Below are 26,313 nucleotides of genomic sequence, written 5' to 3'. Positions count from 1 at the left end.
CATTCTGGACAGAGTCAGATGTAACTTTAAAAAAATTTGGACTGTGTTTCTGTAAAATCATTATTTTGTATCGATTATGAGTGGGGATTTTTAAGAATTTATTTTTTGTAATCGCAATTTTATTTTGAAGCACACGACTAGAATGATTTAATTGTACTATATCAAACAGGTATAGCTTCCATAGTGTAAATAAGCATCTGGAACAAGAACTCTGATTTACTGGGAACAGAAGTTCATGTTTGAGCCATATTGCTGAAGAAAAATGGGAAACCTAGATCCAGAGGAAAGTGCAACTAAAATGACTCAGCAGACCATACTATTTTAATGACTCGGGTATTTATAAACACAAGATGAGATTTATCATACTTATAGTAATTTTGAATAGCTTTGTTATAATTGATACTACCAGTTTTAAGGAGCCGTTCATTCTTTTTCAATCACTTGAGGATGAGTTTCACAAATTAATTGTGTCTTCTAACATGAATCCATTCTTGATATTTTTAAGCACGGTAGATTTAATTTTTGTTTTCAACCTATGTTAACATTTAGGGAGTGAAAAACAGTGTAATTCTTTAAGTGAAGGGCTTTTTTTAACAAATATTCTACATTTTAACGAGTCCTCTTTCTTTTCTAGAACTATCGCAACATGGCTGTATTACATTGCTCCATTATTTTAAGCTCTGTTGGACCAGAGAAATGCTTTCATTGTCTAAGAGATTCTTGGGGCCCACAATACTTCTAAAATTATCACCTGTTTTTTAAGTTCTCTCCATATGTTGTGGTTTAACATTGGTAGGCAGCTAAGAATGAAACAGCCCTCTTTCACTCCCCACTGAAGTGGGATGGGGGGAAAAAAAAGGAACATGAAAACCCCCCAAAAAATCTGGGTGTCTAAACATTAATTTTTAAAAAAGTAAAAAATGAAGGATAAATGGAAGAAGGGAGAAAGAAAAAAAAAAGTGATGCAATCATTCACTGTTTCCCTCTTCTGCTTCACTCTTTTTCCTTTATTTTGGCTGACCATGATGCTATATGGCATGGAATATCTCTTTGGTTAGTTTGGGTTGTCTGCCTTTTCCCTCTCTATTTTGTACCTCCAGCCTAATCAGAGTTGAGGTACAGTGGGAAGCAGAGGTGGCCTTGGTGCTGTGCAGACACTGCTCATCAATACCTATGGCATCAGTGTGTCATCAGTATTGTTTTGATCACAAATATAAACTGTAGCACTGATTGAGCTGTTATTAACTCTATCCAGGCCCTTTCTGCTGGATATGACTGATACTCCCCAAAAGTTCTGTACCAGGTACAGCATCAAAAGCATTTCATACACAGCCTTCACCACACTAAAAATTTATTTGAGAAAAGACATGACACCTTCCTTCTGTTCTTCACCTGAAGGGGGTGCAGGATTAGTATAAAATCTCCTTTGTCACTGCTAGGAAGCTGATTTCATTTATCTTGTTTTAAAGAAAAGGTTTAGTTTTCCCCTGCTTAAGGTTACAAAATTAGTAAATACACCTAGTAGGCCACCAGTTTTATTGAAATGAAACCCTCCAGCACGATGCCCCAAATTCTGGACTAAGGCATAAAAGAGGGAATTTTCAGAGATTTGGCCTTTGGTGTGAGGCTGGAAAAGATCAGTGGTTTTTCATGAGTAGTGCGAGTGTGCTGAGTGAGAAAAGTGACTGTAGAGCTTCTCTTGGTCCATCCCAGATCACCCTGCTCTTGATATGCTCAGGACTTCATAATCCATCTGTGGACCCTTGCTGCTCCTAAATGGGCCTCTACCTCTTTCTCCTCTCTTTTCTTCTTCACATGCTGGCAGGAAATGAAGTCTTCAGAGGCAGAAATTGTGCCTAATGGACGCAATGGACACCTGGGCTGAAAATCACGAGTAAGAATATTTTATTATCTCCTATGTCCTTAAAAGAGAGAGAGAGAGAGAGGTAAGAGCATATCCTTTTACATTTCTTTGTAGGAAAGCATGCTATTCTGGAGACTGTTGCTGCCTCATACTAAAGAAATCAAGCTGTTCCATGGTATATAACTGTTGGCCTGCATCAATAAAACCATACATTAAAGGAAGAACAGTTTGCCTCCTGCATATCTGCCTCAATTTTTTTTACCTTTATTGATATATATAAAAGAAAAAAGAATATTTGTTCAAATCCACATGCCCAGAATGGTACAAAATGATGGGAGATTAAGTTGTTTTAATCAATAGGGTAAGAATAAGTGCAGCTGAGCAGAAGACAAAGATATTTTCAGATAATTTCACAAAAACTCTGTTGACCAGTAGGTGGTACCCTTATTCCAGATAACAAAGTGGCAGTGGGAGAGAAAAAACACAAACAGCTGATGTTTAGCTCAGCGTTGTGAATATTTTCCTCCCCTATTAGCCACTTCAGACTCCAGCACACACTCTGTGAAGATCATTGGGCAAGCTTAATGAGTGTTTGGGAAAGGCACCTGTATGTGAACTGTGAAAAGGTCAGATTCTGTATTGCTGGAATTAGACACTGTAGCTTTCCACATAGAATGCTTTAACCACCTTGCAGTCAAGCTTCTATGCATTTAAGAACTTGATATTCACAGTTAGTGCATAAACCCCTGACCCACAGGTTGTACCACTGATGAATGTAATTAGCTCAGTAATGCTAAAAGATGTTTTAAACTTGATGTTTAATTTGTGAGAATATTGCAAATTTTTGTTTTACTTTGTTGTTGTTGGGGATTTTTTGGTTTTAGTTTTTTTCTCAGAAGCAAGCTTGTTTACTTGTTTAAGCAATTCTTAAACCGTGGAAGGATGTTATGAACAAAATTAATTTCAGTAACATAGGAAATATTTCTTTATTTAAAAGGTTGTCAAGATGGGACAAGTTTCCCAAGGAAGTAGTCAAGTCACCACCTGTGCAGGTATTTAAGATTTGTAGGTGCAGCATTTAGGAATGTGCTTTAGTGGTGTACTTGGCAGTGCTGAGTTAATGGTTGGACTAGATGGTCTTAAGGGTCTTTTTAAACCTAAATGGTTCTGTTTCTAACATGAATTAGTTGATGTACTGTTCCTTGAAGATATGCACATTGAAATTTATTACAGCAAAACATCATGGTGTGTGGGAAATAAAACCAGTCACAAGATATTACAGTGAAATGGAAATCCTCTCCTGATCCTGAAGTTTTTGTATCATTAATTGAAATTAATATAACAAATTTGTTGTAGGAATATCTCTTTTTTTTAAAAAAAAAAAAAAATATAGACACAACCATCTTCATTTTGAAATATCAACCTGAATACTCTTTGGGCTGGAGGTGTAGGAGGAAATGGAACTAACAGACAAAGCCATAGGATACATGCCAATCCATCAGCTTAACACTGGAGTCTTGTCTAAGCTGGTCATCCTCCTCCCATCACATCCTCTTGTGACAGGAGTACCCTGAGAGGTACCACCTCTCTTTGGAACTTAACCTGGCATGCAATGAACTGCCCCTCTGGAGACCCCCTGTCTCCATCCTGACTATGGATGCTCCTACACTGATTACCTTAAACCAGGTACCTCTGTCTTTGGTTGTTTCAACACTAATTTCAGTTCCTGGTTTCTGAGAAATTTTGGCCACCGGTTGTCACTTTGGAAGTCTGCTTATTACCTAAGGTCCCTTACCCAACTGATTAACTCTAGATTTCAGATGTCTCCAATACCAAATAATATCTAATAATGCCAAGATGGTACTAAACCTCAATATTTCTGAATATAATAATTGCAAACAAGTACAACTTCTACCATCTCTTATTCCCAGTTATATAACTGGAATCAAACTGATTTAATTTGAAAAAGATGAAATGCTACCTTTCCTTTTCTTTTTTTCACTACCTTCTTGTTAATTTTCTTAACTTTTAATTTAAACCAAGAAGTATTGTAAATATTAGATATTGTGAGTCCAATAACCTCTGAAATTTTTACAATAATCTGAAACAGATATAGAAGAAATCTTAATTTAAAAAGAGACTGTAGGGTCATAGCATCCAAGAGAGCCAGTTTCAACTGAAAATATCTTCTGACACAAACTCAGCTTTAGGCCTGCACAAAACTCAGAACCCAGCCTTCACACTGAAAATCTGCAATTAATACTAGTAGAGATCTGGCATCTCCAAATCTAAGTTCGTTATTTTCTATTCTAGCACTAAACCAAGCCAAACCAAAACAGAAAAACAATAGGAAATATAATTTTGTCCAAACCATTGGCTTTTTTAACTGACAGCTCTTGGAAAATTATTCATGTGAATACAGATTTTATTGGTTCTCATTCTTCATCTCTAGCTTCTCTATTTTCTCCTGCTCTCCTGTATCTCCCTCCAATATCCATCCCATATTGATCTGTGCTATGATTCTCTGGCATCTGTCTCTTCTCATCTCCCAATGGGCCTGGCTGCACTAGAACTCTGTTTTTTCCATCCTTGTAATTTTTTTTTCTAAATTATTTAGTAAAGGTCATAAGTTATGTGTCCAACCCTGTATAAAATAGAAGGGATTGACGTAGTTTTATCCTTTCCAGCCTTAGAATTCCTCTCTCATACTATAGCAAATTTTTTTCTATTACCACTATTTCAAGAGCTGAAAGCTCTTTTTCATCTTGCAAACAAAAAACATTATTTTACAAAACCATGCAACTCCAAATGTCTTAAAAAGAAGTCTTGAAAAAAAATAAAAATCAAGTGTTTGTGGAAATTGCATTAGAAAATTATACAAGACAATTCAGTTAGACTTCTGTTTTCTATCCCTAGGTTTAAAACTCTGCCAAAAAACCACTCCTCTTTTTTTTATTCCCACAACATTCCTTCCACAGTGCCTTGAATTTGCATGCTCTTGCTGTGAAACTTGTTTACTGGCAATGCAGTCTGCCTCCACAGTTGTCTTCTGATTGAACTCAGGTGTTTTGGGTGACGTAGGAACCTTCACCCAGCAGTGGGAAATGTGGGATATGCTGAAGGTAAACATCTAAACTCTGGGATAACTCTGAGCTCCTACAGTAGTAAGAGTGCCTACTCCCTGCAACCTCATGCACACTACTGACAATTATCAATGGCATGCCATGCACATTTAATTACATTTGTGCTCTTATAATGTATTAAAATATGCATAAGCTTATGAATTTTGGAAAAGAATTGACAGATATACCAGCTCTAATTTTTTATGCAACCAGAAGATTACTCCTAGGTTTTCTGGTTTTACCTTTCTTATAATTTTTTTGTTATTCATTAAGCTCCTGGTTTATACTCAGTTTTGTTCACCAGTCTGATAGCAACAGCATTCATCTATTTGGTTATGGAGACTTAAAGCATATATCTGTTAATCAAATAAGACTTGTTTATGGATTTTAAGCTGAGGTTAAATTAGTATGACTTTACAGTGTTGAAAATATTTATATATATAAAAATACTTAGCAAAAATGTAATAAGAATTATTAATTAAAGATAATTTATTTTCAGAAATTGATTTTTAAATTAGATAACCTAATAGATTATATTATGATTATATTGAGAGGGCTTTTCTTATGGCCATGAGATTATATTTTATGCAAAATTATATGAGGCAAAAGAACTAAAATCAGAACAACATATTTGCAGTCAAACAATGAGAACACGTGGAGATCTGGGCTCAGTTTGGCTGAAATAATTTTACTTTATGATCTTGTAACTCAGTATTTCTCTGCTCTATTTCATCTTCTTGGATTAACTAATTTCTATTTCTCTCTCTTCATTTATCATTTCTAAATCTTTAGATCTGAGACGATAAGAGGATTATTGTATGTGCTAATACGGACACTAAAGAAAAGGGTTTAGGAATATCTCTGTGTTTGCACACAACTGCTCAGTCATTAACTGCAGCATCTTCTTTCCACCTAACTGAATCATGTTATACCAGTACAAATGCAAATATGGCCCAATGGTGACTGAACTAACACCACACTTTTTAATTCCTTCTTGATTATAATCCGTATGATATTTCTCTATTTGATTCACTATCTGATTCACTGGTTCTTGTACACACATAGTTAATGGGTGGAAACACAGGACAAAAGAGGAGCACCAAACCCCTATTTTCAGTGCAGGGGAAATAATGGTGAATATATTTTAATTCAATTCTGCGTAATTCTGAACACAATTTCTTAAAAAACTTCAGTATCAACAGTGATTGATTTTCATGGCAATTGTCTCAAAGTGCCTTCACTAAGAATAGTTTTATGATTAGAAGTAATTTCTAAATTAGGATGTGATAAAACCTGTTAAAATGAAGACATGCACTCCTCTTGATTTGGGATTTTTTAGAATGCTTTTAGTTATAGAATATTTTGGGAGTACTAGCAACATCCGAGTCATCCTTTGTTTTGTTACCGTCTGTTTCTTACATCTGATTTCTTTTCAGTAACTATGGAATTGCTATCTTCAGCCTCAAGGAATAGTTTAAGCTAAAGCAATTTCCCTGCTTTTTCTGATTAGATGTTATCCAGGGTGCACCCTGCATCCTCACTGCCAAAGCATGGCAGGGCATTCCAAGAGAAAAGTTTAACAGTGCTCAGAAATTTATCAATTTAAAGAAATTTAGAAATTTCTTGCTGTATCCTTTCATTTGTAGTAGTAAAAGAAAAAAACCCAACAAGCTAAATTTACCAGATGAACTGTTTCTTGCATATAGTGCCCATTATGATTAAAAATAAAATAATTAAAAAAGAGAAGCTATTATGATGTCATCTGAAATCCAGTTCAGGTGAAAAAGGAAAATGATAAGCCAAACACAAAATATCACCTTGGGTTCATAACAGAAAATGATTGCTGGAACACTAGAGAAAACTAAAAAAACAGATGAAGGGGGCAAAAAAGTGCATTAGCACTTAGGAATACATATTAGCTCTGTTTTGAGGTGCCATATGGGATAAAACATCTGTTTTCCAACAAAAGGGATCGAAAAGAAAAAACTTCTTCTGAAGACTAGGTACATTTTTTCTAATTTTTTCTTTGTGTTTCTCATATTTTTGTCTGAAAACTGCCATGAACTGAAGAAAACAGTAAGAGCAGAAATAATTCCTGATTTTTAAATTTTTGTCACTAAAGACTGAAACCTGAAAACTGAGTCTGCTAATGAAAGTGCAATGAAGATACTTATGCTACTGAATGCAGTATTTTAGAACAGTGGGACAAGCAGGAGAAGCTCCCATAAGTGTTCTAGTACATTTACACCCCATTTATGAAATTATGAATTTTATCCTTTGAAAGAAAGGTGCTTTCCTATAGCTTATACTGAGATAAGGAAGGAGGAAAGAGGCCCTCTGTTCCAAGTTCCTGACATTCAAAAGTTCAAATTCTTGGGAAATCTGCTGTAGCACTCCCTTTTGTGAGAGAGAAGGAACCTTAAGCTGTTGACTTCTTACTCCAAGTTAAATTAAAGATCCTTTTTATCCTTAAAAACTTTTGAGGCTATTTTAATAATCTTGGTCTATTTAATTACTGTATTAAATTGAACAAGAGAAAATAAAGGAGGAAAAAACCCAACCAAACTTTTGATTTTTCATTAGTATTGAAAGTGCTTATTCACGGCAGTGTAATTCAGATAAGCATCTGGCCCACAAACTATGCTGGCACCGACCAAGGTTTGTTTTCTTTTTTAAGAACTAGGAATTTTTCCAAGATGTCCTGACTACTGGGAGCAGAATGTCTGACCAAAGTATGCTCACCAGATGGTAGATGTTTCCATGTGGGTAAATATCAAAAAAAATTCTAAATCTATACAAACTGTGAATAAGGGTGGGAAAAGTTTGCTGTTTTTCAGTTTTAGCTTCCTCTGCAACTCATAAATGTGAGAGAAAAGAAAAAAAAAACAAAAAACCACAAAATCAACTAATTTGAGTGGAAAAAAAAGATAAATATCTTGTAATTTTTACTGTACATGGCCTATCTTTAATGACTCATTTCATAAATTTTAATGTTGAAATCTTTCTTTTAATTTTTTCTTTTATTTCCTTAACATCTGTATTACTTTGCTATTAAATAAAACAACTTGCTGCTCTAAAATATGTTAGCTCCACAAAAAGTGTCAAGCAAAATAGTTTTTATAGGGAAGGATATGTGGGGAAAAAACACCCCCAAAAAAGTCTGCTTTAATGGCCAGGTGAAGGTGTCATAGAACCAGCTCCTCGTGACCATTCCTGCCTGCTGGGCAGGAGCAGAGGACAGCGTGGGGCAGTGCCTCTGGCATTGCAGAATAGTTAGAATACTGATGGGTGCACATTTAGCAAAGACACTGCATTGAGCACTTTTCTGCTTCTGGCTGCACTGGTGGGTCTGTAACTTTAAGCAAAAGGAGGAGAGGGGAATACCACAAAAGCTGGCTGGAGGTAAGGTTTAAACCACTCCAGCTGTCAGCGAGTCGCAGGCCTGTGGTGCTATAATGCATGCCCAAGCAGTCCTCTAGGTGATGTAGCATGCCAAGTTTGGCTCCAGTGCCAAATCTCAGCAGGAGCACACACCTCTCTAACTTAAACAGCTGCAAAAATGTTTGCTGGGTTAGTAATTTGTCCCAGATTTAAAACCACATAGACGGCTAGAGGGTACTTTGACACCACACAGTGTAGCTCAAGCAGAAAGCAAGCTGGTTACATGAGAAAAGATTTATAGCCAAAGTGGAATAGCGAAGAAGTGCAAAATTATTAGAAAATTTCCAACTAAGTGCAGTGAGCAGTTCAGATCACATATCCACAGAGGCACATGAAATGGAAGAAATGTCACGGTCAAAAGGCAGGGCAGCAGAAGAAAGCGTTCTTTAGCTTTCCTTGTAGTGAACTTTAAATAGCTAAGACAGCCTCTAACTCTCTCTCATGCTCCCCTCTCCACCAGAAACCTTTTGCTTACAGTACCTTTCCATTTATTTGTGTTTTCACTGCATGAGCACGTGCCTGCAGTGAGCAAGTGAGTAGTGAAATCTGGATATGAAGAAGGTGATGACAGAAATAGATGATGAAGAAACGTAACCAGGTTTTTTTCCCCTTTCACTCTTCAAGAAAGCTATGTTTATGAAGAAAAATAAATAAAAGCAAATATTAGCCAAAAATTATCAAAACAATGAGAAACATTAACCAGATTTTTACAATATTTTTTTCTTTAGGACAGAAAGACAGATGTTCAATCTTTAATAAGCATAAAAAGGTGAATGTTAACTAAATGTATTTAAACTAAATGTATTCAAACCCAGTGGGATCTGACCATGAAGCAGAACTGAAAAAATGTGAATCAATGCTGCTGGCAGAACAATTGAAAGTGTGGAAAAGGGAATTTTTCCAATCATATGGTCTTAGATGAGATTTTTTTTATCACAGAGTCCTGAAACAAAGATATTCTATGTTTCTTTAGAACAGATAAATGCTTAAATACACTTTAATGAATTAGATACCTTTTATCAAATATGATATTATGAAAACAGTTGATTTCAGTTTCATACCAGATTAAACATGACTCCTATTCCCTTGTTCTATAATGTTTATGCTAAAGCTATTAAAAAACAAACAAACATATTTCATCAGTTTAAAACAGAAAAAAAATGAGCTTTCAAAAAAAACAGAACAAGAAAAAAATGTTATCAATAGTCTGTGGACAAGGTAAATATATTAATTATAATCAATATTCAAGAAAAGGAACATCTGTTTACAAAACAACTTGGCAAGTGATATAACCCAAGGGATTATATTCTATGGAATTGGCTTAGTATCAAAAGAACGAGAGATAAACCATACAAAAGTTAATATCCAAATTATTTCTGACACACTGGTTTCTCTCTTTAGCCAGAGAGCTTGAAGTCTTTAGTACAGAAGACAGCCTTAGATGTGGGGGTTTGTGGGGGTTTTTATTAATACACTTGTGTATGCACATGCCACACTTACTTACCTAAAAAGCCTTACCTGAGCTTTTTCTTTGTTTGTTTTTATGTGAGGAGCAGTTATCACAAATATGCTTGAGTAAACATATTTTCTACTTTGAGTGAACATATTGCATATCACACTTTGAGCGTTTAAAAGAATAAACATGGACCTCTGTAAAAATTTACTGGCTATGTTGTGGCATTTATTCCCCAAATTGTAAGGATTTCTGCATAAACTAAAACTACAACTATCCCTTTCCAAAAGAAAAGTATGAGTGTGCAGATGGGAGAGTTGATGGGAGAATTGAGGTATTGGGAACAAGTAGGACCTCATGTTGATTTAATATACAATTTTGAGTGAAAGAAGAGAGGAAACACAGGGAAGAAATTGCGTCTTTGAAAGGTAGCAGACAACCACTAGAGAGAAGACCTGTTTGGATTTTTTATTTCCCCTTCCTTGAAAGTTGCTATTCAGCTCTGTGGAAGAGAGAAATCTGGCTCATTTTGCAAATGCAAAGCCAGACCACTGCCAGGAACCATTTGTAGGAGTGATTAATAAAACTTGTTTGCTTTACGGGATTTCCATGGAGGTAAAATGGTATGCATATAATCTTGACACAATCAGATAGTGCACTCTTAGAGTTATATGGCAAAAAACCAAAAAGAATTAGTATGTCTCTTTTAAAAGAGTGTCTCATTAGAGCATGCTTATTGTCTTCTCAGCAAATGTGGCATTTAAGTGTAGTGAGCAATGGCCAAAAGCAGGAAGTAATTCTGAGAAATAAATGGAAGTAACCAACCCAGTTTCCTGAATGGGGGTGAAAGTGGTTTGGCAATATTTATCCAAGATAAAGTTCATTTATGAAGTATTGAAATTAAAGAGAGAAGAAGGGAATGGCTGTGTGTGCAGGTGAAATTGTAACATGAAAACAGAATAGATTCTAAAGTTATAAATTAACTGAAATATCCCAGGTGGCATGAGCATGCAGGAAGGGACTTTCAGTAGCAGCAGAGGCTGGTGTAAGGGTTTAACTTACACCTTTAGATCTCTGCCCTTAGTGGTGCATGGTATACTAAAGAAAAAAAGACAGAATGCTTTAAATTGTTGCTCCAAAGTTCAGTCTGGCAAAAGTAAAACCAACATTAATGGCTAAATAGCAATAAAGAAGGGAGACAGCTCTTTAACTGTCTGAACAGAGGAAATGAACATCAGCTTTTGATGTTCAGCTTTACTTGTTAAATGTGAAATTCTCACATAAGCCCAGCAAAGGGCTGGAAAAGAGTTTAATCAGCAATATAATCCTACTTAAAGTACTTTCAAGTTCTACATGGAATTTTAAGAGCCTTTTTACAACTATCAGAGCAAAGTGGAATTTTATTCAAGAGGAGTAGTAGGTAGCATGACAGCTGAAAAACATCTAGAAATGTGGCTGAAAATTAGTCTAATATCTGCCCGGATGCCAATCCAATTTCATGGCAATTTAACAGCAGATTACCATTATGGATATGGTATTGAAATTAATCTTTCTCTATACTTAATTTAATTGTTAAACCAATATGCAGTAAATAATTCTTTGGATTGAGGTGGAGATACATATTCCCTTTTTTAAAGCTCAAAAAAATTATTCTCATTGCAAGATAGTATTTATGAGGAAGACCCTGAACATTCCTTCTGGGAAGAATGGTATTGCTGATAGGAAATTATCTGTAAAAGTTACTATGTATCATGTAGTTTTATCTAGATTTGTATATATTATATGTCATCACACGAAAATAGATCTCCTGTATCTCTATTTTTCTAGGAGATGAATGTGCAGGGCAAACCTCTTGTGTGGCCTCTCATCATCATGAAGAACTCAAGTAGCCATTCATATCACCTATGGTTTTGATTACAAGGGTATTTGAAATTTTTGGATTGAGTGTATTTTCAATTCTAATTTAGAAGATTGCTTCAGACATAGTGCATTTCTCAATAAAAATAAAGGTTCCTGGTTAACCTAGTCATGTTTGTTTTGGCTCTAATAGGGATAAAAGAAAGTTAATGAATTACAAATTAATGATCAAATGATCAAGTGGATACGGAGGAGAGCTACAAAGATGATCAGAAGGCTGGAGCACCTCTGCTATGAGTAAAGGCTCAGAGTTGGGGTTGTTCAGCTGCAGAAGAGAATGCTCTGTGGAGACCTTTTAGCACCTTCTGCTACTAAAGTGAGCCTACAAGAGAGCTGGAGAAGGACTTTACCAGGGCATGTAGTGGCAGGACAAGGGGGAATGGCTTGAAGTGGAAAGAAAGTAGGTTTAGAGTAGATAATTGGGAAGAAATCTTTTACTGTGGCAACAAGGCACTGGAATAGGCTGCCCAGAGGAGTTGTGGATGCCCCATCTCTGGAGGTGTTCAGAACTGTTCTGGATGTGACTCTGTGCAATCTGGTCTAGTGGAAGACATCTCTGTCCATAGCAGAGGGGTTGGAACTAGATGATCTTTAAGGTCCTTTTAAACCCAAACCATTCTGTGATTCTATAAAAGGAAAAATATGACTTATTAGAAGTCCTATAAAAGTCATCATTCCTATAAAAGGAATGATGACTTATTAAAAAAAAAATGGAGCTTGACTAATAAATAATTACCAGATAATTATTTTTGAAATGTGGAATATCAATATTAAAAACAATTCCTTCATAAGTATTTATAATTATTTAAGATAAGCATGCATTTTTTTTTAAAGAGCTTGTATTTTCCTTTTCAAGTCAAACATGTATGACACTTTTAATCTATTTTATTAAAGATATGTATATAAAAACCCAGAGATTTAGGTGTATATTAAGGAACAAAGAAACAAAAAGACTTTCTTTGAGAAAAAGATGTTTTTCTGAATTATGTAGAAGCAGATATCAGAAGATTTAATTGACAATATACTTTACCTCTGTATTGGGTGTTTTGCCAAAGTTGGATCTGAATTTATCCAAATTTCTGAGCAAGCAAGATCAATTGCATTGATATTTTGTGTAGATTTAAAAATAATTTATCCTCCTGAAATACTCATGTTAGGTTTGTATGTACTCATCCAGAAGCTAGTTCACTCTTTGTCAGTGTAAGCATTCTTGAAATTTAATTCTTGCCTTCCAGGTTTAACTAACCCCACTAAATACAATCTAGTGATGAGCACAGTATTCATGAGATTGATAATACAATGTTCATCTCTGTCACACTTGCTAATCATATATTTCTTAGTATGTCTGCTGGGACAATCTAGGGAATTTCTTAGAGGAAAATGTCCATAGATCCTGTAACCTAAATGTATGCATATAGTGTAAATCATATGCTATACAGCCTCCCTGTGTGACACACTAGAAGCCCAGAGCTAACACTGAAGTCATATGGACTGGAGGAACTTTTCTGTTTATTGACTAAAGCCGGGAAAAATATGTTTATAGGAAATAACAAGTGGCAGTGGGAAGATGTCTACAATACTGTCAGGATCAGAAAGTTTAAAAACTTCAAAACACCAAAAAAAAAGCCCCAATTCAGAAACATATTAATTTCTCTTTGTATTAAGATTCTTCATTTTGTGTCTCTTCTATTGACTACAGATCATCCAGGACAGACTGGAGATTACACTCACTCCCAACTGTTTAACCCAGTACACTTTCCCTCTGTATCATGCATGAACTGGACATGTAGATATGGAAGGTATGACAGTCCTTGGAAACCAGGCTGCAGTATACAGCTATCTGCAAATTTCTCAGGGGGAGCTCTCCATAGCATGAAAGAACAGAAGATGTTGAAGCTGAGATCTGTTAAAATGTCTCTCTAAGAGAACAGTGCTGCTCTTGAGGTACCTGGGCTTGATAATGACATTGGTACTCAAGCAGAAGGCTTGCTTGGTGTGAGGCAATTTGAACAAGTAAGGAGAGTAAATTGGTCCCTTAGGTAATATAGAATCCAAGTAGTGCTCATTTCAGTGTAAGGATCCAGGAAAAAGAACAAAGGATATTTGTTGAGACAGAATAACAGATGCAATTATCTATTTTTTACATAATTGTCATGTCAAATTTATAATTTTATACATTCCCTTTTGACAAGAAGTTGCAATGACTAGCCACATTATTTTCTTACAGTGCTCAGAAGTAAACTGCCAGTTTCAGGACAGATCTCCTTGTCACAACTGCCTGGAAAAGAAACACATTACCAACTACAGTACAAATGCATACTACCATAAGATTTTAAATTTTTATGTGCATAAGGTGCAATCCAATTTCTTTTCACAACATAATGGTCATAGATTTAAACCTTTTGGCAATTATAAGGTGGGAGTTTTTGTTCTGTACAGTCCACAAGATCTCTCTTACAGAGAAATAATAATAAAAAAAGGGTTTAAAGATCTCAAGAGAGGTATGAGAACCTTTTGTTTTCTATAAAATTCAAAATTTTCAACAAATAAATGTTTGTATATTGCCTGACCAAACTGGTAAAAAATAAATTGCTTTACTTGTTTTGTGGTTTCCCCAGATATTCAGTGTCTCTAGTGAAGAGCTACAAGTGTCTGTTTTTCTGGGTAGTGGCACCAGTTGTGACCCAGTTGATTGTATGCACCCTGTACCTTCTCAGGTGGCCTTGCTTTATTGATTTGGTGTTTGAGAAGTCCAGACGCTAATGCTCCTAATGATCAACCATTCTTTTTGACTTTTAGTAACAAGTATTCTCATGCAGTTAATATCAAACAGAACTTTGTGCTCTACATCTGTTATTTCGAAATTCCCATTTTTGAACTCCCCTAGTCTCAAGTAAGTCGTACATTGTCTTCCTTTTTTACTGCCTACAATCTTTTCACCTACTTCCAGGGCCCCATGATGTAAAATGTCATTTTGCCGATCTTCAGTTCCAGTGACAACTTTAATTTTACTGATTTTAATGGGCTTTTCAAATACGATGCCATAGAAGTCTCCAGTAGAAGGAGCTTTGCCCCAGAAGTACTCATCAATGCTGCTGTAAGCCTTGCTTGCCTCATAGTTTTCAAATACATTCATATTGGTGTGCAAGTTTGCAGGTGGGTTGTCAGGGATATCAAAGGATTCCTCTTCAAAATCATCATCCTTTAACTTATTTTCAGCTCCTTTGTAAGACGAGTAGTATCCCATGTGCTGGAAGAGAGATGGCTTAAAACGTATCACTTCCTTTTGAGCTAGCAGCCCACGGAAGTGGATGAGCAGCCAATCGCAAGGCATTTCTTGGTAAAACATCAATAGAAAATGGGCCAGGCGTGGTAGGTCATGAGAATGGTAAAGCTTTCCAATGTACCCCAGCTTGGAGAATTCCAGTGTCACCCAGTAGGATCCTTCTCGTGAGGTAATTACTTTCTTAACAGCAGTCAAAAAATTCTTTGAGCAGCGAACATCGTCTTCCAGCATCACATAGTAGTCAGAGAGATTAGCACAAAAGTTTAGAAGGAAAGCATAATCTACATTTTGTTTTGATCGAAACTTCACACGGTCCTCGGGGTCATTGTAATTTCTCTTAAGGCCATCCAGTACAGGATAGTAATCCTCAGGGACGTGAATAACTATTAATCTGCCCGCAATTATATGATGTGCAAATTTCTGTGAAATATCCTGGACCATCCCTTCACACCAGGCTGAGTCAAAATCTGCCAGCTGTACTACCACTGCAATTTCTTTTAACTCCTCATAGCTTGACTGCTCAAATATGGACTTGATGGTCTCAAGCAAGTAGTTTCCCTTTTTCCGTTTTACAGAGGAAAGGCCAATCGTAAGATACCCTGTACAAAAGACAATTCAAACAAAAACTGAGTATCTGATACTGGAAGCAATTTTATCACAGATATTCTCCAGAGCTGTGTTTATATTAAACAAACCTTGTGAATGGTGAAGACTGAGAAATTTGGTATGTGAATTTATTAAGCTGCATGCTATAAGGGACCTTTATTGCCTTTTCATTAAGAGGTATGATATTGCAAGCAAACAGACATATGGAGACTATTGTGTTAAACATTCACTGGATTACTGCAAGGAGTAGCATGCAGGGGACAAATGGCAAAGCAGTGTGTACATTTATGCCTTGTAGACAAAACCATGTATACAACGATAAGGCTGTAAATCTGCTAAAAGAAAGGGGATTATGAGGGGATTATTCACACCGTATTTTGAAAGCAAGGAACTACCAAATGCAGCACTTTTATCATTTTAAGGCCTCTAAAAGTCTAGTTGCATCTGTGCATAACTTGACAGTTTTATGAGTTTTGCATGGATAATTGTTTCTCAGTGTGTTCATTTTTAGGTGCATTTGTCTAGTTTTTCCTTGCTAGTAGTTTCTCTTCTAACCCTCTTTCAGGACTCATTAAGCATTTTACAGGGAGCACCCTCTTGGAAGATACAATTTAGACATTATTTTAAAGTAGAAGAGAACTTCTCTCCTTGCTTGTACAAATAATTTTTAATGCTCTTACATTCTTTCTAGACAGAGATATATCTTATAAAACAAGAAATTTAATCTCTGCTGTTTTGTAGTCGTTGCCATTGAATTTTTACCAGGATTCCAAATTAGGGGTCTTTTTTTTTCAGATATTTGCTAATATATCTCTATTTTTCTAACTTCTGATGCAAAAAATGTCAAGACTTTGTAATTGATAGAGTGTACCTAGGTTGAACCTACCCCAGATTTCTTAAAATATAGTCCTTTCTAAAAGGCTGCTCTGATAGTCATTCAGTGTTTCCCTTGAGGCTTGTCTGCTCAAAATGAAGTTGTACAGTCAAGTACAACCTCCAGAAGTCATTTACACTGCCTACAGAGCCCAAAATTTTTCAAATCTAATTTGAACAAACTTTATAGCTTTCTACAACTCATACATTATTTTATTTTACCTCCTGGCCTTGGACTTCAGTGCCTTGTTTATGTATGTGAAATGGTTGATTCGGAACCATTTGGAAGCAGGTGAAAGGACACCTGCCTGAAGTCTAGGTATAGCTGTATTTCACATTTAAAGGAAGGTCTAGAACCATCTCTGAAATAAAAATAACTACATAGTCCATCTGCAGATGGCTGTGAGAAGAATCCTCCTTTACAGTCCCAATAATAGCACAATTCAGCTCCCATTTTAGCACAGCTAAAGGAACAAGGAGGTCCATTTGCAGCTGCTGGGCTGGCAGAATAGTGGACCTGAGGGGTGTATCTATGTGATGCCAAGCATACTTAAGATAGGATTTACCAGTTAGACAGAGATTGACAGTATGGTCTCAGAGGGTGGTTGCAGAACACCACCAGCACATGCCTTGCTTCTGCTTTCTAAATCAGCTTCCTCTTGCCTGGGAGGAGATAATGGAATTATGCTCACATGGACCACCCAGGGGCTGCCTGCAGGATATCCACAAGTCAGGCCTTTGGTCAGAAGGTAATCAGGCTGTGGGGCAATCACTGCTAATTACAGACCAGCAGCCATTCAAGAATGGCCTATGATAGTTGTCTCACCAGCACTCTTGTGACTGTCACTGCCTAACTCAGCCCCTCTTGCATAGAAATACCACAGGGACTATATGGATTTCACTCCTTCTTAAGGTACCTCATTTTGCAACATTCAAATTGCAGTTACTTACTTTTCCTTGGCAAAGGTGTGCCAGCTAGGTAGCGATAGGAAATGTTTATAGATCCTGAGAAATTAGACAAATCTTTAAAACTGTGAACATAACGCTCTGGGTTGAGCTGGTGGGTGGCTGTTTCTCTGATTAATTGCTTGTCCCCTTCCTATTAGCGGGAAAACAAAAATAACAAAAAAGGGAGAGAGACAGAGAGAAACACATTTGTGAATGCCAGCTAGAGAGGAAACATGGACAGGCAGGTTTCCAAGAATAACATTTTTCAGTTTCAGCTTTCATGAAAGCATGTGGATGTCACCTCATTTAAAACAAAAACAAACAAACAAAATCCCCCCAAACCCAAAAGCATTATTGAATATCATACATTTTGGCTACAGAAAATCTACTATAAACCTTCAGATTACAGTATAAGGAAAAAAAAAATACTTTTCATAAAATTCTGGAAAGGTAGCAAACATTAAATTATTAGCCAAAAAATACTGTGGTACTCAAAAGAGAGATAAGAAAACATTAGTCAGCATCAGATAAAATAATTTTCACAGATGTAGAAACAGGAAAGATTAAAAAAAAATGTTTTCAGTGATTAAAAAATCTACAAAAACTGCTGCAAAGGAAAGACAAATCTAGATCCTGGCATCTGGCTCATTTTTCTCAGAAGCTTCCATTCAGGTTTGCAATAAGCTGAAATGCTTGTGATCATGCAGACAGTACAAGTTTCTCTGAATTTAGAGAACACTTTTTGATGGCATAGTCAAAATGAACGTTTATCACCGTGCCATGCCTCTTCTTCCTGCCTTCTTCAGTCCTTTTCTTCCAAGAGGCTTCCCTAGTCATAGTGAGGGCACAGAAGAGAAAGAGTGGCTTCATCATGCATAAGTGCCCTGTGCATAAGATGACTTGGGCCCCAGGAAAAATCTGTTCCTTAGTCCTTAAGAAAAGGGAGAATATCTAAGAGGTCATGAAGACTGAGTTTAAAAGCAGGAATGCTTATTTAATTTATCTGGTTTCATTTAGTCTGATGACAAGCACATGTATGAATGAGTTAGTTTCTTCTGATAAATGCAGTATATTAATGCACTAAAACTTCCGGATCTGTCCTTAAATGGGAGCATTGTGCAGTAATAGTACTGCTGCTAACAAGAACAGCCACAGAAACAGTAAACAACGCTCATATTTAATGGCATAAATATTAAAAATGTGTCAAAAGATAAATTTTATAGCACAAAGAAGTACTTCTGTAAACTGATGCTGCACTCATTTATAGTTCATTGTTTTTCCTGCACAGAAATAGTAAATAATCCACTTCTGAGCTTTGTAAAGATCTTTGGCAGACATCCAGAGGCATCTACCTGCACTGTTATGCTCTCTTGATCTTCAGTGACTCTTGAGCAATTTCTCTCTAGTGCTTATGTGCCACTTTGCATTTGCTCATAAATTATGAGGGGAAGTTTGATGATTAGGTTCAAGATTAAAATGTGACTCAGTGATCTAGGAAGAAAATATACCAAAACTTCAGGAGATTTTCCATGAAAATGTCAAATGAAAAATAAAAAAGGCTGGTCCAAAAACTTTCTTTTTAAAATAGTATCAAAACACTGTGTCATGGGCTCCAGAACGGAGCATCAAGATTCCTTATTTCATAAGGTCATAGAATGAAAACTTATTCTGCTGAGGTTTTGCTACATAAAATGTTTAGAAATAGACAATGTCCGAAGAAAATGTTTTGATTTTAACAAGCAAAATATCTAAACTGACCACAAAAATTTTCCTTTTTTCTTCCCTCTTTAATAAATCCCTTTTGTGGCTAACATTTCTTTTTAATAGTTGCTATTTCATTATTCTGTTGAATGATGGGAAAAACTGAAATTAGATTTTTTCGAAAGATTAAAATCTGTTTCTTCTATCTCTGACTACTATGCAGAGGTCAGTGAAGCTGAGGAGCTTGATTAACTCTCCTTGGTTTTCTTCTCTAGCTTGTTCTAGAATGGTTTTGGCTTTGTAAACTGACCTCTAACTTACATTCCAGTGTTTGCTGGGAGTTTCATGTTGGGTGTCAGAGGATGAAGTGCCAGAGTTCTCCACCCTTTAGGAAGATACTCTACTCTCCTAAGGATGATGTATCAATTGCAATAGTGCTATTCTTTGCATAGTGCCAAAAATAGTGATTAGTGTTCATAAAAGAGTGCAGAACACATGCTTCACTTACAATCCACTTACAGCTCTGAATAGGTATAAGACCCCCTTGTTTATATCGTGATATCTGGTATATTTTAGTTTAACATGTCTCCAAAATGCTTGATCAAGTGTAGTTCATATGCTGCAGATGAAGCACCTTAAACTGTTTTTTTAATACACATGTATCAGCACTGCACAACTGCATACCCTCTACCCAGTATACTTCAGCTATTCTGCCACATGGGCCCTTTCCATTTCTGCAGCAAATACCCTGCAGAAAACAGTGAAGGGATGTGAAAACAGTGAAGGGACATGTGAGATGCTTTGAACAAAACCAGAAAGTTTCTCTTCTCCCTTAGGGCTTACCAGAATTACTGTCATTTTAATACTCTAGCTTTTTGAAAAAGAGCACTTGTCTTACATCTGGTGCCAGAGACACCAGCACCACAACCCTTTGCACAGGGTGGTGCAAAGGTCTGAGACTGGGAGGAGGAACTCTGGGTCAGTTGTCTTCCTTCTACCAGTTACCTTTAGAAGACAGTCCAGAAAGAGATTGGCTGCAATTCAGAGAGCCTTTGGGGCTCTGAGGACTTTCACATTTTCATTCCCTAAGGGAAACTGGTTAGCCTGCTGTCCTTGAAAATTTTACCCTAAGTATTTCTCTTCACCACAAACACTGAAATTGCTCATCTTTTACCTCAGCAAGCACACCAGACATGGTGTGTTTGGAGCTGTCAGACAGGGTCAGGAAATTTGAGAATAAAACTAAATAAATAAGCTGAAAAGTCAACATCCTAACACATTTGAAAAACACTTGATGGACCATAAAGGTATCAAGAGACCTGGAAGAACTCTCAGGAGATTTGGCAAGAGACTTGGCTGAGGGCTACATGAATGCAAACATGCCAAACTGTGATGAGAGAAGCAATGAAAGAGAGTGAATTTATAAAAGAGAGGTGGGGGAAGAGCAAATTAAGAATAAGACATGGAGCCATCTGGGGAGCTGGCAAATAGATTTCAAAAATAAGCCAAGAGGAACACCATTAGCAGTGATAATAAAAGCACTTTCAAGAACATCTGGGGGACTTTGAAACAGTTAGTGAGCAGAGAAGAAATATTAGGGAAAATGCCACAAGGAAAAATAAAGTGATAAGCCAGGTCAAATTTCATAACCAAGAAATGTGAAATACATAAAAAAGTGCAAATCCTCAGTGTTAGACATGGAAATATGTCTGTAATGGAGTGACATGTTACAAGCATGGCCTATCTTTACAATGACTTAAAAAAGTACTAGCATAATATTAATATTGTAAATATTTACTGTTCTAAGTAATTTTATAATTATAATATTTTAAATTAACTAGGACTGTATACATGGTTCTGATAAATAATGTAAGGATTTTACTACTTGTATATTACACTTTTTGACCTACTATTATGTTTCTTTTCTTGTTCTTATGTAGACACAAATGAGATCAGAATTCATCTTTCAAAATATTGGAAAATCCATACTGTCCCTGTTCAATTCAAGATACAGACAGCACTATCTAGTCATATCACAATATAAAAAATTCAATTTAGTCATTTTACTATTTGCAAGATCCAGTTTTTCAATCACTATGTTCTTTCACTGGGCCCAGTCCAATCTCCAAAGAACTGGAAATTCAATCCATTAATCGAGTCTCCAGGACTCACTTGGCATTCAGCACTGAAACACCCCTAGGTAACACACAAAACATAGAGTTATGTTATGTTGTCAATAGCTTATTTGTTGGAATTCCTAACATAAATATTTCCACATTTTTTTTCAAAAACATAAACTTACATTAGGTTTCATTTGTCTAATTTTTTATGCTGTAGCACTGAACACATCAGACTAAAATCTGAATTACAAAAAAGTAAGAAAAATACAAAATAAACTCACTAAAATGAATTTATTTATGCAAGGAGCTTAAAGTAGATGGAATGGGTGTAAATTTTCTTTTATAATTTTATTTCTATAATAACATTTAATGCAGCATTCAGAGGTGAGATTTGCAGTGTATACTGAAAAAGAAGCTCCCAGCTCACACAAATAGTTCAGACATAGTTTATCCTCAATAATTTACTGTTTTACTAGGGGTGTTTTACTGTTTTGTTGTTCCACAATCACTTCTTTACAACTTACCAAAACATAACCATCCTCAATGTACAAGTTCATGAACAGCAAGCAAACAACAAGGATTCCTAAGAATGACACTGCTGATCGTTTCCGCAAGCATCTCATTTTATCAAAATATTTCAAGTTGTGTCTCGTGAAGAACTGCATACAGTAGTGTCACCTATGAATAAAACCACAGTGTTACAAGAATGGTCCACCTGATAAGCATGACAACAACTAAACTTACCTTCAGAGGTATCAAATCCCTTCAAACATACACAGACTGCACTTTGAGGCAGAATTAATTTCATTTAACCATTGTCATCTTCAGGTTTAATACACAATCTTAACTATAAACTAAGCTCCTTTTTTTGTGTGTGTGTCAGTAAAGGAAAAAATACATACCTGCTGTCATATGCATTTTAAAATGAGCTTATGATGTCACTGTGGCAGGAGTGCATCAACAGTTTAGTTCTATGCTTAACTGTCAGATCCCAATTTGGTGGCTAGAGATGATGCTGTGCATTGATCCCCCAGGTACCTGCATCTCCTCCCAACAACAGGCCAGGTCAACAGGCCAGGCAAGGAGGAAATCATTCCATGACTCACTGCTGTTACCAGTAGAAGAATTCTGTATATCAGAGCTTCCAGGCACAAATAAGGTACCTTCCCTGAAGTGAAAAAGCACTAGCAAGACTGTTTAACATCCCTTAGCCTTCGGCCTCTGTACTAGGGTGGGAAAACTCTCAGTGGAGGTATTATTTCCATCTTCCAAATCAAGGTGGGTACCTTCAGCCAGACACATCTAAACAGAGTACTGGGAAATCCTTACAAATCTGATTAGAAAAATCAAATAAGGGTGGCACAGAGATCATGGAGCCCCTGAGAATTTCTGTTCAAGGTGAAGGAAGAGAAATGTCTAGTCATATCGCAATGTTGCATGTTCATTTTAGACATTTTATTCTGTAAAACAAGATGAATGCTGTTCTTGTCCACCAAATTGTAAGCACTAATCTGTGTAGGACTGTATGTGTTTGAACAAGATTTGGCCCTAAATTAAAGATCTCACTGCTGAAATTCTGAGGGATTATTAGAAAAACATCAGACTATAAACCTATTTTTTATGTATTATATTCTTACTCATATTTTGACTACTTTCCACAGTAAATAATGATTCTTCAATCAAATTGAATATATATAAGTTATATGCAAAAGAAGAGTATAGCCAACCTGTGTAAAGTAGTAAAAAACTCTACACATGCAATGGTTAAACCCTGCACTTAAATACCTTCATTTTTGAAAGTGTTGAACATCTACACGGATATGAAATAGGCTATATTAGGAGTTCCGTAAATTATTTGTCATGTCATACAGAAAATTTTCTGTCCTAATAACGAAAAACCTACCAAGCACAAAATCCAATGTATATTTGTTTTTCCAAACTGAATAAATACATTTAACAATGTAATATGAGTCCATTAGACTCTAGAGAAACAGGAGCCAAATATATAAAATATTAGTAATACAATTAGTAATTGCAAGGAATCTATAGATTCAAAATGAACTGCAGTAAATGGAGGCTGGTTGTACACAGAATGTTTTTATATTCACAGTGTTGAGAATAAAACCAATTTACAGGCTGAAAGAAGGAAAAAAAGGAATCAGTAACAATATATATTTTTGTCTGTCTTTATTTAGGGTGGGCTGAATTACAGAAACCTGATTACTCAGAAGCTTAAAACCCCAGTGTAGATATTTTTTAAAGTTACATCAAGGATTTCCTTTTTCTTAATATCTAAGGATATTGAAAATAAACTTCAGGAAGGAGGTGGTAGGACATGAATCTCTAATCACTAGACCATGCAACTCCCTGTGACAGCACAGTGGTTGTTAGCTGTCTGTGGATTCCAGCAGGCTGTGGTGGAAATGAAAGGTTGCCCCTGTTTTAGAAAAGCCTGTGGTACACATACAATTTGTGTTTCAATTTTTTTTTTTTTTTTTTTTTTTTTTTTTTTTTTTTTGTCCCCTTCTCCTCTGCCCCCTCCCTTCTTTTCTTCACGGTACAATTACTGATTTTCAAATCACTACACTCTTTTAAAAATCAATCAGAGGATCACTGGATGGATTAAATACTGACACTTCTCATATTAGTGGCATTAACTATCCTGATTATTGAAAATGCAGTTAGTCTGGGTTAGAGTGCTTGCAGTCACAGTCAGCATATTACATTTTCCTTGGGTTTACAAAAAAACAACCAAACTTGGAAATAAATAAATAAAAGTCACAGGATGAATGTATGTGACTGGACTGTGGTACACAGCTCTCCATCTATGCCCTGAGCCCCTGTCTGAAATCCCCAAAGGTGAGGAAGGGGCATAGAACTATATTTCCTGGTCATACTGTATTAGAGCATTCCTTTGTTGGACTAGGAATAAGTACAGAGGGAATTCCACAGTTGAGGCTAGAGAAACATAAGACTGTCGTGACTAAAACTGGCATACAGAGAGAGAAGAGCACAGTAGTCACCACGAAGAAAACAGCTGCACTGCTCCTGCTGCTTTCACACGAAGCCATTGCATCACTGTTTTGCACGTGGGAACACCTGAAAGCAGAACATCGTGCCACTGGGGGTCCTCTGTTCATCAGATCTCTTGGTGGGTCCGTACCAAGCGAAGGCACGGCAGGGAAGGACGCCCGAAGGAGGGCGCGCCCCGGTGGGTCCCGCCCTGGAGGAGGCTCTGCCACCGCTGCTGACACCAGGGGGCAGCGCAGGCTCGCCAGGCCAGCCCCAGCCTGCTGCTCACTGTCCCCAGCCTGCTGCTCACTGTCCCCAGCCTTCTCCTCACTGTCCCCAGCCTGCTGCTCACTGTCCCCAGCCTGCTGCTCACTGTCCCCAGCCTGCTCCTCACACTGTCCCCAGCCTGCTGCTCACTGTCCCCAGCCTGCTCTCACCACTGTCCCCAGCCTGCTGCTCACTGTCCCCAGCCTGCTCTCACCACTGTCACCAGCCTGCTGCTCACTGTCCCCAGCCTGCTGCTCACTGTCCCCAGCCTGCTCTCACCACTGTCCCCAGCCTGCTCTCACCACTGTCCCCAGCCTGCTGCTCACTGTCCCCAGCCTGCTGCTCACTGTCCCCAGCCTGCTCTCACCACTGTCCCCAGCCTGCTGCTCACTGTCCCCAGCCTGCTGCTCACTGTCCCCAGCCTGCTCTCACCACTGTCCCCAGCCTGCTCTCACCACTGTCCCCAGCCTGCTCTCACCACTGTCCCCAGCCTGCTGCTCACACTGTCCCCAGCCTGCTGCTCACACTGTCCCCAGCCTGCTCTCACCACTGTCCCCAGCCTGCTGCTCACTGTCCCCAGCCTGCTCTCACCACTGTCCCCAGCCTGGTTCTCACACTGTCCCCAGCCTGCTCTCACCACTGTCCCCAGCCTGCTGCTCACACTGTCCCCAGCCTGCTCTCACCACTGTCCCCAGCCGGCTCCTCACACTGTCCCCAGCCTGCTGCTCACACTGTCCCCAGCCTGCTCCTCACACTGTCCCCAGCCTGCTGCTCACACTGTCCCCAGCCTGCTCTCACCACTGTCCCCAGCCTGCTGCTCACTGTCCCCAGCCTGCTCTCACCACTGTCCCCAGCCTGATCCCCACACTGTCCTCAGCCTGCTCCTCACTGTCCCCAGCCTGCTCTCACCACTGTCACCAGCCTGCTCCTCACACTGTCCCCAGCCTGCTGCTCACACTGTCCCCAGCTTGCTCCTCACACTGTCCCCAGCCTGCTCCTCACTGTCCCCAGCCTGCTCTCACCACTGTCACCAGCCTGCTGCTCACACTGTCCCCAGCCGGGTTCTCACACTGTCCCCAGCCTGCTGCTCACACTGTCCCCAGCCAGCATTTGTCTGAAGGTGCTGCCATCCTCACTCTGTAAGCCTTTAGCCCAGGATCTTACATATGTACATGCAGAATTCCTTACATCTTCCTAGAGCTGTCTCCTCTTGCATCTCTGTATCCAGTCTGTGGATCACATTGTGGAACACCACACCAGTGAAATTTGCACAGAAAAAAAAGGTGAATCTTACCCTTTTTTTGCAGATAATGTCATTCATCTTTTGAAAAATAGTCTCAGAATTTCCTGCAGTGAGACCTCTGATGTTCTTTAAGACCATTTGAGCAGAATATTAACCATTAATAAAAATCTTTTACTTTGATATTGAAAAAAAGCTACAATTCATAATTCAATTCTGAAGGCACAGCTTTGCTTCAAGATTTTATGTCTTCATTATTCATGCACAATTAAGTAGCTATCAGAATGGTATAAATTCAATTTGTTTCATAAAGCTGACATTAAGCAGTTAAACAAAATAATTAATAAACATGCATAAATTATAAATATTTTCCTTTCTAAATGAGATGTATTGCTTCCCTCAGTCTCTAGAGAGGAAACCTGTAAGACCACAGATCTCTATGTACATGGATGTGTTGGTATCA

At 37.6% G+C, this 26,313-nt stretch overlaps 1 protein-coding gene across 6 annotated transcripts in view; it reads right to left on the bottom strand.

The window, feature by feature from the left end:
* Positions 1–12,783: 12,783 nt before the first annotated feature.
* MGAT4C (MGAT4 family member C) overlaps positions 12,784–26,313 on the bottom strand; it is a 316,615-nt gene continuing 303,085 nt past the window's right edge. For 4 of the 6 annotated variants that reach the window (XM_086887803.1, XM_086887804.1, XM_023932983.2 and 1 more), the window contains 3 exons: positions 21,856–22,009; positions 17,514–17,661; positions 12,784–15,682 (listed from right to left, as the gene is read on the bottom strand). In XM_086887803.1, the coding sequence (XP_086743929.1) occupies positions 14,526–15,682; positions 17,514–17,661; positions 21,856–21,996 (1,446 nt within the window). In that variant the 5' untranslated portion in view covers positions 21,997–22,009 and the 3' untranslated portion in view covers positions 12,784–14,525. Of the gene's footprint in view, positions 15,683–17,513; positions 17,662–18,284; positions 19,217–21,855; positions 24,342–26,313 lie in introns of those variants that run through there. The other 2 variants (XM_023932974.2, XM_086887805.1) reach the window with 2 other exon arrangements.

This window comes from Cyanistes caeruleus, chromosome 4 (genome assembly GCF_971803275.1).
Source record: "Cyanistes caeruleus chromosome 4, bCyaCae1.hap1.1, whole genome shotgun sequence".
Taxonomy (NCBI): domain Eukaryota; kingdom Metazoa; phylum Chordata; class Aves; order Passeriformes; family Paridae; genus Cyanistes; species Cyanistes caeruleus.
The sequence above is the reverse complement of the archived record's forward strand: the minus strand, read 5'-3'. Positions and strand labels throughout refer to the sequence as shown.